The following is a 13,899-nucleotide window of genomic DNA, read 5'->3' as shown; positions in this document are numbered from 1 at the left end:
TCAATTTTTCTCTTTTCCCTTTCCCCTCTCTGCATTATCATGACACAGCTGTCTGTTTTCTGCCCCTTGCAGCTTGTTAAAAGAGAGGGAATATATTGTGGTGGAGGCAAACAGATGTTACCACCTCACTGATAAATGGAAAGAAAAACAAGAGTCATCAAGGCACAGTTTGAGTAGAGCATATGAAAGACATTGATTAAATGTAAAACATTACTTGAAATCAATACAAAACATCAAAAGATCCACAGCACCATGAAATAATGATTGACCTTGCTTGCTCTGATTATTGTGGGCAGTTCGAGTGCAGGAAAAAAAACTTTGCCAAATAAACTTGACATTTGAAAATCAGTTATCAAGTCAGTGTCTACACCCGATAAATGGTGGAAATACTCTTCCTCCGTCTCTCCATTTCTCTACCGCTCTCAACTCTTTCCGCTCTCTCCACTTTCTCTTTGCCAAACTCTACTTTGTGGAACGGTGCGCCACTTGTTGCATGTTGTCCTATCAGGCAGTAGCATGTACAGTAGTTCACGGTGTGAGTAGCGTTTAGTACACAAAGTGAATTCTATTCAGACACAAACACTCCAATCTCATGACATCACACCCTGAGGCCATTAGCAGAAGGCAGATAGCGCACCTCTCACCTCTACTAAGGCAGCAGAAAGAGAGAGGGGAGAGGGAGAGAGGGGGAAATGGAGAAAGATGAGAAGAGAGAGGGAGGTAGATGGGGGAGAGAGAGGAGGAGAGGGGGAGAGAGCGGCAGGAAGAAACAGCAGCGCATCTCTCACTTCCTCTATGACAGGCAGCAGAAAGAGAGAGGGAGAAAAGGAGAGAGGGAGAGAGAGGGGAGAGGGAGAGAAGCAACTACACGCTTAGAGAAGGCAGCCAGAGAGAAATGAAAGAAGTTACTGTTGTTCTTAGAAACTGCAAATAGAGGGGGAAGCAGAAATCCCCAACAATGCAGAAAGAAGAGATAGAGAGAGAGAGAGGGGTAGGGGTTGAGGGTGGTTGCTACAGTCCAAGCAAGGGGTCTACAATATTTATTTGTATAAGAGGTACTTTAAAAAAAAAATCTACAAATGTATTTAGCGTTGACATAGGCATGTTCTTTTCTCCCCTGCAACTCTTCACCAGGTCTTTGCTGTAAAATAGATTTTATAATGGTAAAAATTACAATTATTTATAGAGAAACTACACAGTTGCATGTTCAGAGTGCATGTAAATGTATACACCACATCACCATACCATTGTCTGGGGGGAAAATAATATTATAATTTACCTTTAGTTGAGGACTGTGTCTGGCTAGCAATATTTCTGTACTGCACACATCATGGTATAGTTCGCAAAACAAATGTGAACTTCCTTAATACAAATAATCATGATAACATTCTGTCAGGTATTTTGTAGATAACATTTTATTGTGAAGATTCTGGGGAAAGCCTTTCTGTATTCCCAGAAGATGGTTGTCATTAGCATCGCTAACTGGCTAAACGAAGGGATACACAAATGCAGGCACCACACAGACAGATGGGTAATATTGCTGTAAATGAAATGGCAGATATTGTGTTACGTTTGGCATTTTAAGCCAATAGTGTCTAACCAGAGGTGGGATAATTTCAATATGGCTTTGATGGGATAGTAAAAAATCGAATCAAATCAAATGTCACTGGTCTCGTACACATATTTTGCACATGTTATCGCAGGTGCAATGAAGTGCTTATGTTTCTATCTCCAACAATGCAGTAATACCTAACAATACACCACAATACACACAAATACAAAACATAGAAAGGAATTAAGAAATATCAGAACGTGCAATATCCATAATAAATATATATTCACTATATATATATATATATATATATACAGTCGTATGAAAAAGTTTTGGCACCCCTGACAATTTCCATGATTTCCATTTATAAATAATTGGGTGTTTGGATCAGCAATTTAATTTTGATCTATCAAATAACTGATGGAAACAGTAATATTTCAGTAGTGAAATTAGGTTTATTGGATTAACAGAAAATGTGCAATATGCATCAAAACAAAATTAGACAGGTGCATAAATTTGGGCACCCCAATAGAAAAATCACATCAATATTTGGTAGAGCCTCCTTTTGCTAAAATAACAGCCTCTAGACGCTTCCCATAGCCTCTAATGAGTGTCTGGATTCTGGATGAAGGTATTTTGGACCATTCCTCCTTACAAAACATGTCCAGTTCAGTTAGGTTTGATGGTTGCCGAGCATGGACAGCCCGCTTCAAATCATCCCACAGATTATCAATGATATTCAGGTCTGGGGACTGGGATGGTCATTCCAGAACATTGTACTTGTTCCTCTGCATAAATGCCCGGGTAGATTTTGAGCAGTGTTTTGGGTCATTGTCTTGTTGAAATATCCAGCGCCGGCSTAACTTCAACTTTGTGACTGATTCTTCAACATTATTCCCAAGAATCTGCTGATATTGAGTGGAATCCATGCGACCCTCAACTTTAACAAGATTCCCAGTACCGGCACTGGCCACACAGCCCCACAGCATGATGGAACCCCCACCAAATTTTACTGTGGGTAGCAAGTGTTTTTCTTGGAACGCTGTGTTCTTTTGCCGCCATGCATAACGTCCCTTGTTACTCAATCTTTGTTTCATCAGTCCACAGCACCTTATTCCAAAATGAAGCTGGCTTGTCCAAATGTGCGTTTGCATACCTCAAGCGACTCTGTTTGTGGCGTGTGTGCAGAAAAGGCTTCTTCCGCATCACTCTCCCATACAGCTTCTCCTTGTGCAAAGTGCGCTGAATTGTTGAACGATGCACAGTGACACCATCTGCAGCAAGATGATGTTGTAGGTCTTTGGAGGTGGTCTGTGGGCTGTTTTTGACCGTTCTCACCATCCTTCGCCTTTGCCTCTCTGATATTTTACTTGGCCTGCCACTTCTGGCCTTAACAAGAACTGTGCCTGTGGTCTTCCATTTCCTCACTATGTTCCTCAGTGGACACTGACAGCTTAAATCTCTGCGACAGCTTTTTGTAGCCTTCCTCTAAACCATAATGTTGAACAATCTTTGTTTTCAGGTCATTTGAGAGTTGTTTTGAGGCCCCCATGTTGCCACTCTTCAGAGGAGAGTCAAAGAGAACAACAACTTGCAATTGGCCACCTTAAATACCTTTTCTCATGATTGGATGCACTTGTCTATGAAGTTCAAGGCTTAATGAGCTCACCAAACCAATTGTGTGTTCCAATTAATCAGTGCCAAGTAGTTACAGGTATTCAAATCAACAGAATGACAAGGGTGCCCACATTTTTGCATAGCCTATTTTTCTGATTTAATTTCATACAACTTAATATTGCTACACTAAAAATCTTTGCCTGGACAATACCCCAGTGCTCAGCTTTTATTAGAAAATGAATGGCATGCCACTGTGATCATTTTCTGTGATGACAGAGTAAATTATTATGCAGCCTCAGAGGGGTGCCCAAACTTTTTCATACGACTGTATATATATATATATATACACACTACCGGTCAAAAGTTTTAGAACACTGACACATTCAAGGGTTTTTCTTTATTTTTACTATTTTCAACATTGTAGAATAAAAGTGAAGACATCAAAACTATGAAATAACACATATGGAATCATATAGTAACCAAATAAGTGTTAAACAAATCTAAATATATTTTATATTTGAGATTCTTCAAATAGCCACCCTGTGCCTTGATGACAGCTTTGCACACTCTTGGCATTCAAGGCATTCACACTCTTGGCTTAAAGTGGTCCTATGGACAGATACTCCAATCTCCGCTGTGGAGCTTTGCAGCTCCTTCAAGGGTTATCTTTGGTCTCCTTGTTGCCTCTCTGATAAGGCCCTCCTTGCCTGGTCTGTGAGTTTTGGTGGGCGTCCCTCTCTTGGCAGGTTTGTTGTGGTGCCATATTCTTTCAATTTTTTTATAATGGATTTAATGGTGCTCCGTGGGATGTTCAAAGTTTAGGATTTGTTTTATAACCCAACCCTGATCTGTACTTCTCTACAACTTTGTCCCTGACCTGTTTGGAGAGCTCCTTGGTCTTCATAGTGCCGCTTGCTTGGTGGTGCCCCATGCTTAGTGGTGTTGCAGTCTCTGGGGCCTTTAAGAACAGGTGTATATATACTGAGATCATGTGACAGATCATGTCCATTACATGAACTCCAAATAAAAATCTATTTAAATTACAGGTTGTAATGCAACAAAATAGGAGAAATTCCAAGGGGGATGAATAATTTTGCAAGGCACTGTATGTGCTTTCAGAATTGTTTGGGGAGCTACTCATGGGCTGAGAGCTACTGGTAGCTCGCAATCTACCTGTTGGAGCCCCTTGGTCTAAGCACAACACAATAAATGGGGAAGGAAGAAACTAAATGGAGAAGGGTTTCGTGCTCAAGCTGTTATCAGAGTTTAACATCATGCCTGGTCCCTCTCAGGTTAACCCGCAGCCCCTAGAGGACATACCTCTCCCCCATCTCTCCCTCTCCGCTCCTACTCTAAACGCACCTCATCTGCAGTGTGAGAGCCCCACTAATTAAGTTTTAATACAGCTCTCTATCTTTCTACCACACACACACGCACATGCACGCACTTCCACATCAAACACGCACACACACACAGACGTAAGCACTTATACACACACACACACACACATATAATATCACTCACCAAATAGCAGAAAAGAAGAGGAATCGGAGGTTACACACAATAGGCTGGGATCATCCCTCTATCTTTCCATCCTTTCATTCATCCATACTTTCCTCCTTTCCTCCTTAGTTTCAGAGAAGAATGAAACAGCAAAGGAGCTTATATTCCAAGGACAATAGTGACATGACACAACAATGACAGCTGCATTTGAAAGGTTTTGAAATACATCTGTGCTGTCTCTTTTCTCTAGCCATTTGAGGACCTTCCCAGGACGCAAGAGATAAAGGCACGACATCGGTGGGTCATTGGATCCCTAAAGAAAACACAGAACAATTTGCTTTGTGGTTGAGTATCCATCATGGGAGATCGACTTCACCACTATCTTGGGGGTGGTAGGCCTGTCTACACCCTACTTCTCTCACTAGCTCTAGCCCTGCTGACCCTGTTGTCTGAGGCCCAGGGCCGTATGGATAAAGCCAGGTCAGAGGAGGAAAGTAGAGCAGGGCTGTTGAGGAGGGTGAAAAGAGGCTGGGTATGGAACCAGTTCTTTGTGCTGGAGGAGTACACTGGACTGGAGCCGCTATACATTGGAAAGGTGAGTCGACACACACAGACATGCATGCACACATACATACACACACACACACGCACACACGCACACACCCACATACAAACAAACAGAATAAATAAATTGTCACACCCTGATCTGTTTCACCCGTCTTGTGCTTGTCTCCACCCCCCCTCCAGGTGTCTCCTATTTTTCCCCATTATCCATTGTGTATTTAAACCTGTGTTTTCTGTTTGTCTATTGCCAGTTCGTCTTGTTTTGTCAGGTTTTACAAGCATGTTTCCCGTTTCACCAGTTCTCAAGTTCTTGTTTTCCAGTCTTTCTGGTTCCGACCCGGTTTCTGACTCTGCCTTGGATTACGAACCTCTGCCTGCCCTCGACCTGCCCTTTTTCTGCCCCTTTGTTATAATAAATATTCGGAGACCCAAACTATCTGCCTCCTGTCTCTGCATCTGGGTCATATCCTGTGTCATGATATAAATGTGTTAACTGCATGTCACTTTGGATAAAAGCATCTGCTAAATGCCCACCATCATTACTATTGAACTGTTTGATGACAGTTCTCAACTTTTTAATCAATGTCGCCGTGGTCGGCTGGATGTGGTCTCTGATAGCTGCAGGATTTATCATCATTGATCAAATGTTCAATCCACTTCAACGCTTGAATGATCAAGGTATCTCCTTGTGCTAATGAATCTCTGTGTCTGCCTCCCAAATGCTACCCTATTACCTAGTGCACTACTTTTGGCCAGGGCCCATAGGGTTCCCATATGGCCATGGTCAAGAGTAATGCACTATGTAGGGAACAGGGTGCCATTTGGGACACAACCTCTTATTAAGGCACAAGGCGAGACCCAGATGCAGACACAGGAGGCAGATGGTTGGAGTCTTACATTGTTTATTAATCCAAAAAGGGGTAGGCAAGAGAATGGTCGTGTACAGGCAAAAGGTCAAAACCAGTTCAGAGTCCAATAGGTACCGAAGGGCAGGCAGATTCAAGGTCAGGGCAGGCAGGATGACCGGGCAGGCGGGAACGTAGTCCAGAGTCAGGCAGTGATCAAAACCAGGGAGACTAGCAAAAGAGAATAGAAAAGGAGTATGGGGAAAAACACACTGGCTGACTTGACTAAACATACAAGACGAACTGGCATAGAGAGACAGGAAACACAGGGATAAATACACTGTGGAAAATAAGCGACACCTGGAAGGGGTGGAGACAATCACAGGGACAGGTGAAACAGATCAGGGCGTGACACCTCTGCATATACAGTACATTCCACACTAATTTATATGGAGCACTAGTGTGGATGAGTGTCTAGAATATCTTTCGTTCCATTTACTTAACACTTTCCTTTTTGTCTGAGCCTATATAACAAAGCAGAGGAGACCCTCTCAGTGTGAAAGGTGTCTAGCCAGGAGTTAAACTTTAGATCTGTAGATAGTGGAACTGTCCCAAAAAAGGACTGTATTCCATGTTCTATTCATTTCTTGTACAGACATCTTCTGAACCACCATCTTGTGACGTGAAACAGTGAAGTAGGGAAATGTCACAGACTCAGTGAAGTCAAATAATAGCATCACATATTCAGGCTGCGTCTCAAATGGCACCCTAGTGCACTACTTTTGACCAGGGCCCTACAACAAAGGTGTACATTCTAACCTCTCTTGACCTCTAACCTCTGACCCCTAACCTCTGACCTGTGACCCCCACAGCTCCACTCAGATATGGACCTAGGGGATGGCTCAATCAAGTACATACTATCAGGAGATGGTGCTGGCACCACCTTCACCATTGATGACAGTACAGGAGACATTCATGCCATCAAGAGGCTGGACCGCGAGGTCAAGGCCCAGTACCAGCTGCAAGCCCAGGCCTGGAACAGACAGACAGACCGACCCCTAGAGCCCAAATCTGAGTTTATCGTTAAGATCCAGGACATCAATGATAATGAACCTAAGTTCCAGGATGGGCCCTACCAAGCCACCATACCTGAGATGTCAACCATCGGTGAGGCAGTAGAGATTGTGGTGGTCAGAGACCTTGAATGGATTTTACAATAGTGGAAACTCCCTCAAGCCAGTGGTTACACCAATGTTTTAAAATCCATGACAGAAAGTGTGTAAGTGCACATTTTGGGAGAACTGTGGAGAATCGGCACAGTGTGCATCCAAAATGGCACCCTATTCCCTATGTAGTGCACTACTTTAGACCAGGGCTGGCACCCTATTCCCTATATAGTGCACTACTTTAAACCAGGACCATTTCAGAAACGCAGCTAGAGAGTGTAGCCGGACGCCATGCTGCTGCCTCTAAACGTTCCATTCATCCATTCGTGAACAGTCTGCTTAGTTTTAATTCTAGTCGTTCAGTTAGCAAACTCTGTTTCTCTATTATACAGTATGTCTCTGTCTGTGCTGGTTATTCACAGCAGTGTGTTTCTGTGAGTAGTGTACGCTGGGAAGGAGATGAGGATGTTTGGTTATGTGCACACAATAGCCAAAATCATTTTGTCTCTGCAGTATCGTCATAATGCCATCAAAATTATCTCTCTGCTTACACACTGGGATACAATATTTATGAATCCACCAGTGAGTGCAGAGACCTTGAGGCGTAAAATAACTACACAGTTACCTCTAATAGCCTACACCTATTGTCAACATTGAAGCAGTTTTATGCAGATGTTCCAATCCATTTTGTAAACAGGCCTTGTTGATATAGCCATATAGAAACAGAATGAGTCATTCCAGTTGTGTGGAAATATTTTTGCTCACCAAGTCACTCTATTTCTACTCCTCCCTCCCTCCCTCCTTCCCCAGGCACTGAGGTGATTCGGCTGACCGCTACAGATGCTGATGACCCTACATATGGTAACAGTGCCAGAGTGGTCTACAGCATTCTGCAAGGACAGCCATACTTCTCTGTGGAGCCCAAGACTGGTATGTAAAGCACAGGGGAAACGAAAAACCAAAAGTGTCAAAACATCGTCAGACCTGCATTAAGAATAGTAGTTACATTGGATGTGCTTTAGTTATGTTAGTAGACTTCCATGTGTTGGCACATAACTGAGGCACTCCCATCTGCTACTCCAGGAAACACACACATACAGGCTGAATGTAATACAGTTTGAACTTAAACACATATGGCACAAATCAACAGGGTTAAGAATGCCCTCTTGTGGCTGCCAATGGTAACAACTGGCAAATCCAAAATGAATAAGCAAATACAGTTGCAACAGCGGAGTTCCCCAACTGGTGGCCTGCAAGTTGAATTCGGCCCGCAGTTGATTTTATTTGGTCCCCCAAGATTTCTGAGCAAAAAATAAGTATATATACAGTACCAGTCAAAAGTTTGGACACACCTACTCATTCAAGGGTTTGTCTTTATTTTTACTATTTCCAGTGTTGAAAAATGTACTCAATTTTAAATAAAATGACTCAAGTAAAAGTGAAAGTCACCCAGTAAAATACTACTTCAGTAAAAGTCAAAAAGTATTTGGTTTAAAATGTGCTTAAGTTCAAAAGTAAAAGTATATATAATATATATATTTAAAATGTCTTATATTAAGCAAACCAGACAACACAATTTAGGTGAACCCGATGATCTCCGCATGTGTGGTTCCCACCGCGAAGCATGGAGGAGGAGGTGTGATGGTGCTTTGCTGGTGACACTGTCTGTGATTTATTTAGAATTCAAGGCACACTTAACCAGCATGGCTACCACAGCATTCTGCAGCATTACGCTATCCCATCTGGTTTGCGCTTAGTGGGACTATCATTTGTTTTTCAACAGGACAATGACCCAACACACCTCCAGGCTGTGTAAGGTATATTTGACCAAGGAGAGTGATGAATTGTTGCATCAGATGACCTGGCTTCCACAATCACTCAACCCAATTGAGATGGTTTGGGATGAGTTGGACAGCAGAGTGAAGGAAAAGCAGCCAACAAGCATATGTGGGAACTCCTTCAAGACTGTTGGAAAAGCGTTCCAGGTGAAGCTGGTTGAGAGAATGCCAAGAGTGTGAAAAGCCGTCATCAAGGCAAAGGGTTGCTACTTTGAAGAATCTCCAATATAAAATATATTTAGATTTGTTTAACACTTTTTTGGTTAACACATGATTCTATATGTGTTATTTCATAGTTTTGATGTCTTACTATTATTCTACAATGTATAAAAGAGTAAAAATAAAGAAAAACCATTGAATGAGTAGCTGTGTCCAAACTTTTGACTGGCACATTTGCAAAAAAAAATCACAAAACCTGTTTTTGCTTTGTAATTATGGGGTAAGGTGTGTAGATTGATGGGGGGAAAAATATTTTAATTCATTTAAGAATAAGGCTGTAACGTAGCAAAATATGGAAAAAGTGAAGGGGTCTGAATACTTTCCCGAATGCACTGTATATGTGATCATATACAATATAAGCAAGGTTTCAAATGATGTTTTAGTCTAATGTTATATTTGTTTAGGCTTCTTGCGATAAATTTGCGGTCTCCAAATTATTGGTAATTATGTTCTGGCTTCCTGACTATCCGCTCAAGAAAAAATTCCCCTGCAGCTGAATCAAGTTGAAGATCCCTGAACTACAGTATACCATTCTGACTTCATTCGTTAAAAGAAGACACTGGCTGGTACTGAAATGGCACTCCCCTATTCCCTTTTGCACTATAGGGCTCCGCAAAAAAAAAATGGCACTACATTTTTAACACTGTGTTATTTTGTGCCCAGTCTAAGACATGTCCCTAATCTGCCTGACGACCCGTCATCTACTACACTGCTAACCCTCCCACACCATTTCAAACTGTGACCTCTCTCTCCTCTCCCCCCCGTCCCCCTCTCTCTCTCTCTTATTGTCCTCCTACTCTCTCTCTCTCCCCCTGTCCCCCCAGGCGTGGTGCGTGTGTCTCTGGCGGGCATGGACCGCGAGGTCAGGGAGAACTACTCCGTCATCATCCAGGCCAAGGACATGGGAGGCCAGCTAGGGGGTCTGGCTGGAACCACTGTCGTCAACATCACCCTCAGCGACGTCAACGATAACCCACCCATGTTTGATCAGAGTAAGAAGCAGAACCTCCTCTCCTCTCCTGTGCCTTTATGTTTATTTGAATTCCATTCTTCATTTTATCTTCATAACTGTTGAATTCCTTGTCATCATTCTCATTAACTATCTCCATCCCTCTCCACTCCTTTTGTTCTTCCTCTTCTGTCTTCAAAGATGGTGGATAAATGAAGATGTCCCACTCAGGCCGTTTACCACTCAGGCCGTTTTCTTTTTACATTTCAGGTCTACTTAAGGGGTGGCTCTCCCATAGACACCAATGTGACGGCAGCTGGGTCTGGTCTACTTAGTTCATTGACTGTATATGAGTCCGAAAAAATGGGAGTGGGATGTGTCGCTTCCTGTTCCGTCTCTGCTGTCCTCTCCTCTTGCTCTTTCTCTCCAGCCCTCTCCACCACTTAATCAACAGTGTATCCCCTCGCTTGTCCCTCTCCTTCAGACCATGCTCTCTCTCTCCTTCCTCCTCATCATCATCTACTTTGGCCACCAGTCTGTCACCAGCCCATTAACCCTCCCCACTCTCACATTATTCTTTCTATCCTCATCATCCCTCCATCTACCCCCCTCCCCCACCCTCTCACTACTCTCTCTCTTTCCATCCCTCCTCGGCCACCAGTCGCCCCATCTCTTTCTCTCTTTCTCTTTACCCGGCCACCAGTCCCATTCCGGCCCCAATGCTGTCTCTTTGATTGACCCTATTCCTGATCTCCACATTACCGTCCAATGAGAGATCAGCAGTTCATCTCTCTCTATCATCTATCTATCCCCAGCCATCCCCTAGCTTTCTGCCTGACTGGTGGTCTCGTCTTTTCCTCACTCTCCCCCCTTATTTCCCCCACGTCCCCCTCTCTTCTCTCAAATTAGTCACATCGCTTAAATGAGACTTTAATACGTTGTGAGGAGCTTCGGGTGCACTTGTCTGACAACCATAATGTGTGACCGTTTCAGTTCAGACAGAGGGAGCACGGCAAATTGAGAACCGCTGTCACCCCTGTTTTTGAAATTAGGTTAAATTGTTGAAATTAATTCTCGTTGACCCATAAGACAATACAACCCAATTTACGAACCGTCTCTCAGACTGAACCAATTTGTGCTCAACGGTCTGTGGTTTATCCTTCTAATGTCCTGGTGTAATTACATAAATGTGGCACCCTCTAGAGGAACAATGAGCTAACACATGTTATTACATAATAACTCATCAACTAAAGAAATGCATTTAACTCTCTCTCTCCTCTCTCCTTCCCCTTCTCAGAGCTGTATCAGATGAGTGTTCTGGAGTCGGCTCCCGTGGGGTCTGTTGTGGGTCGTATCCGGGCGAAGGATCGTGACATTGGCATCAATGCAGAGATGAGGTATAGCATCATTGACGGAGACGGGAGGGACACCTTCGACATCAGCACAGACCCCACCAATCTGTTTGGCATCATCACCATCAAAAAGGTACAGAGGGTAGACATCAATGAAAGGTTACACCAATGAAAACACACACACAGGGGTAGACTTCAATGAAAGGTAATGACATGCTTTGAGTGTCCTCTGACAGAGGACAGAAGAGTCGACACAGCGGTAAATGACTAAAATGTAAATGCGAAAAGTCACATTGAACTCAATTTAATTTAGATTCATTATTTGATTGATAACCAGTTGATTCACTCCTAGTGGATCCTTTCTCAACCCACCTGTAAATCTTTTTTTTGTGGAGGTGCCTAAGTGCAAAGAAACCCCCGCAACCTCTTTATTTAACTATTTATATGAATTATACCTATGATACAATGTACCTACTAATGCAGTAAACATGTCTCTCTCCCCACTAGCCTCTGAACTTTGAGAGCAAAGCAAGCTACACTCTGAAGATAGAAGGAGTCAACACACACCTGGACCACCGTTTTCTGGACAAGGGCCCGTTCAGCCATGTTACCATTGTTCACGTCAGCGTAGAGGATATAGACGAGCCCCCAGAGTTTAGCTCTGCTGCGTACTACATAGAGGTCTCTGAAGAAGCAGAGATCGGCACAGTGTTCAAGACGGTCTCTGCCAGAGACCCTGATGCTTCCAATAACTCCATCAGGTGAGGACAGGGTTAACAACAAAATAACACCCAAAATGTTTTAACCAATGTCATGCAATGTCATCTTGTGGCCAGATGGTGTCAGTGTGGTATTGGAGTGTACAAGGCTGTGTTTAAAAAGAAACATTGAGCTGATGTGACAGTGACAGGTCTGAGTGATATCGACAATGGGCTATGCGATTTTAGTTAATTGGAAATGAAGATGATGTTAATGATCTGGCATTTTTAAGGACCCTAGTCAGTCAAAGCGTACTGGATTGTGTGGTATTAGGAGACTTTCCCATTGTTTTAAATTATGCAGTGTGTTTACCTCACTCACAGAGCAGATGTTGGGTTAGAGTGGAGCGTAGTGTCACTGTGCATCCCAAATGGCACCCTAATTCCTTAAATAGTGCATTACACTCAGTCAAATGTTATATCTGTTTGGGCTTCTTGAGGTCAATTTGCAGCAATGTACAATATCCCAGCCCTATATCTAGAGGATATAGGGGGATATTTATCTAGAGGATATAGGGCTGGGAAATACACTAAGGGTCAGGGGCTCATCTGACACTGCTACTTATCAACATTCACATGATAACTTGAAGCTAAACATTTTTGGATTGTCAGATTTGAAAATCTTTCAATGTGCTAATTTCAGCTGGAGCCACATACACTACATGACCTGGACACCTGCTTGTCGAACAGCTCATTCCAAAATCATGGAATGGTCCCCCATTTGCTGCTATAACAGCCTCCACTCTTTTGGGAAGGCCTTCCACTATGTTGGAACATTGCTGCTGGGACTTGCTTCCATTCTGCTACAAAAGCGTTAGTGAGGCCGGGCACTTATGTTGGGAGATTAGGCCTGACTCGCAGTCGGTGTTCCAATTCATCCCAAAGGTGTTCGATGGGGTTGAGGTCAGAGCTCTGTGCAGGCCAATCAAGTTCTTCCACAACGATCTCGACAAACAGTTTCTGTATGGACCTTGCTTTGTGCATGGGGTCATTGTCATGCTGAAACAGGAAAGGGCCTTCCCCAGAATGTTGCCACAAAGTTGGAAGTGCAGAATCGTCTAGAATGTCTTTGAATGCTATAGATTTCATTTCACTGGAACTAACGGGCCTAGTCTCAGACCATTATTCCTCCTCCACTAACTTAACAGTTGGTACTATGCATTGCGAGAGGTAGCGTACTCCTGGCTTCCGCCAAACCCAGATTTGTCAGTCGGACTGCCAGATTGTGAAGCGTGATTCATCACTCCAGAAAACATGTTTCCACTGCACCAGAGCCCAATGGCGGCGAGCTTTACACCACTCCAGCCGACACTTGGCATTGTTTCATAGTGAAACCCATTTCATGAAGCTCCCGACAAAGTTATTGCGCTGATGTTGCTTCCAGAGGCAGTTTGGAACTCGGTAGTGAGGGTTGCAACCGAGGACAGACAATTTTTACACGTATTCGCTTCAGCACTCGGTGGTCCCATTCTGTGTGCTTGTGTGGCCTACCACTTCATGGCTGAGGCGTTGTTGCTCCTAGACGTTTCCAATTCA

General features: G+C 43.4%; 1 protein-coding gene across 2 annotated transcripts in view; it reads left to right on the top strand.

Moving 5' to 3' along the window:
• Positions 1 to 13,899, top strand: part of LOC111953752 (cadherin-20-like) — a 114,579-nt gene that overhangs the window by 87,295 nt on the left and 13,385 nt on the right. For both annotated transcript variants that reach the window (XM_023973220.2, XM_023973219.2), the window contains exons 2-7: positions 4,923 to 5,267; positions 6,954 to 7,248; positions 8,058 to 8,177; positions 10,129 to 10,296; positions 11,551 to 11,738; positions 12,113 to 12,366. In XM_023973220.2, the coding sequence (XP_023828988.1) occupies positions 5,031 to 5,267; positions 6,954 to 7,248; positions 8,058 to 8,177; positions 10,129 to 10,296; positions 11,551 to 11,738; positions 12,113 to 12,366 (1,262 nt within the window). In that variant the 5' untranslated portion in view covers positions 4,923 to 5,030. The remainder of the gene's footprint in view (positions 1 to 4,922; positions 5,268 to 6,953; positions 7,249 to 8,057; positions 8,178 to 10,128; positions 10,297 to 11,550; positions 11,739 to 12,112; positions 12,367 to 13,899) is intronic.

The sequence above is a fragment of the Salvelinus sp. IW2-2015 genome, linkage group LG27 (genome assembly GCF_002910315.2).
Source record: "Salvelinus sp. IW2-2015 linkage group LG27, ASM291031v2, whole genome shotgun sequence".
NCBI classification, from domain to species: Eukaryota; Metazoa; Chordata; class Actinopteri; order Salmoniformes; family Salmonidae; genus Salvelinus; species Salvelinus sp. IW2-2015.
The sequence above is the reverse complement of the archived record's forward strand: the minus strand, read 5'-3'. Positions and strand labels throughout refer to the sequence as shown.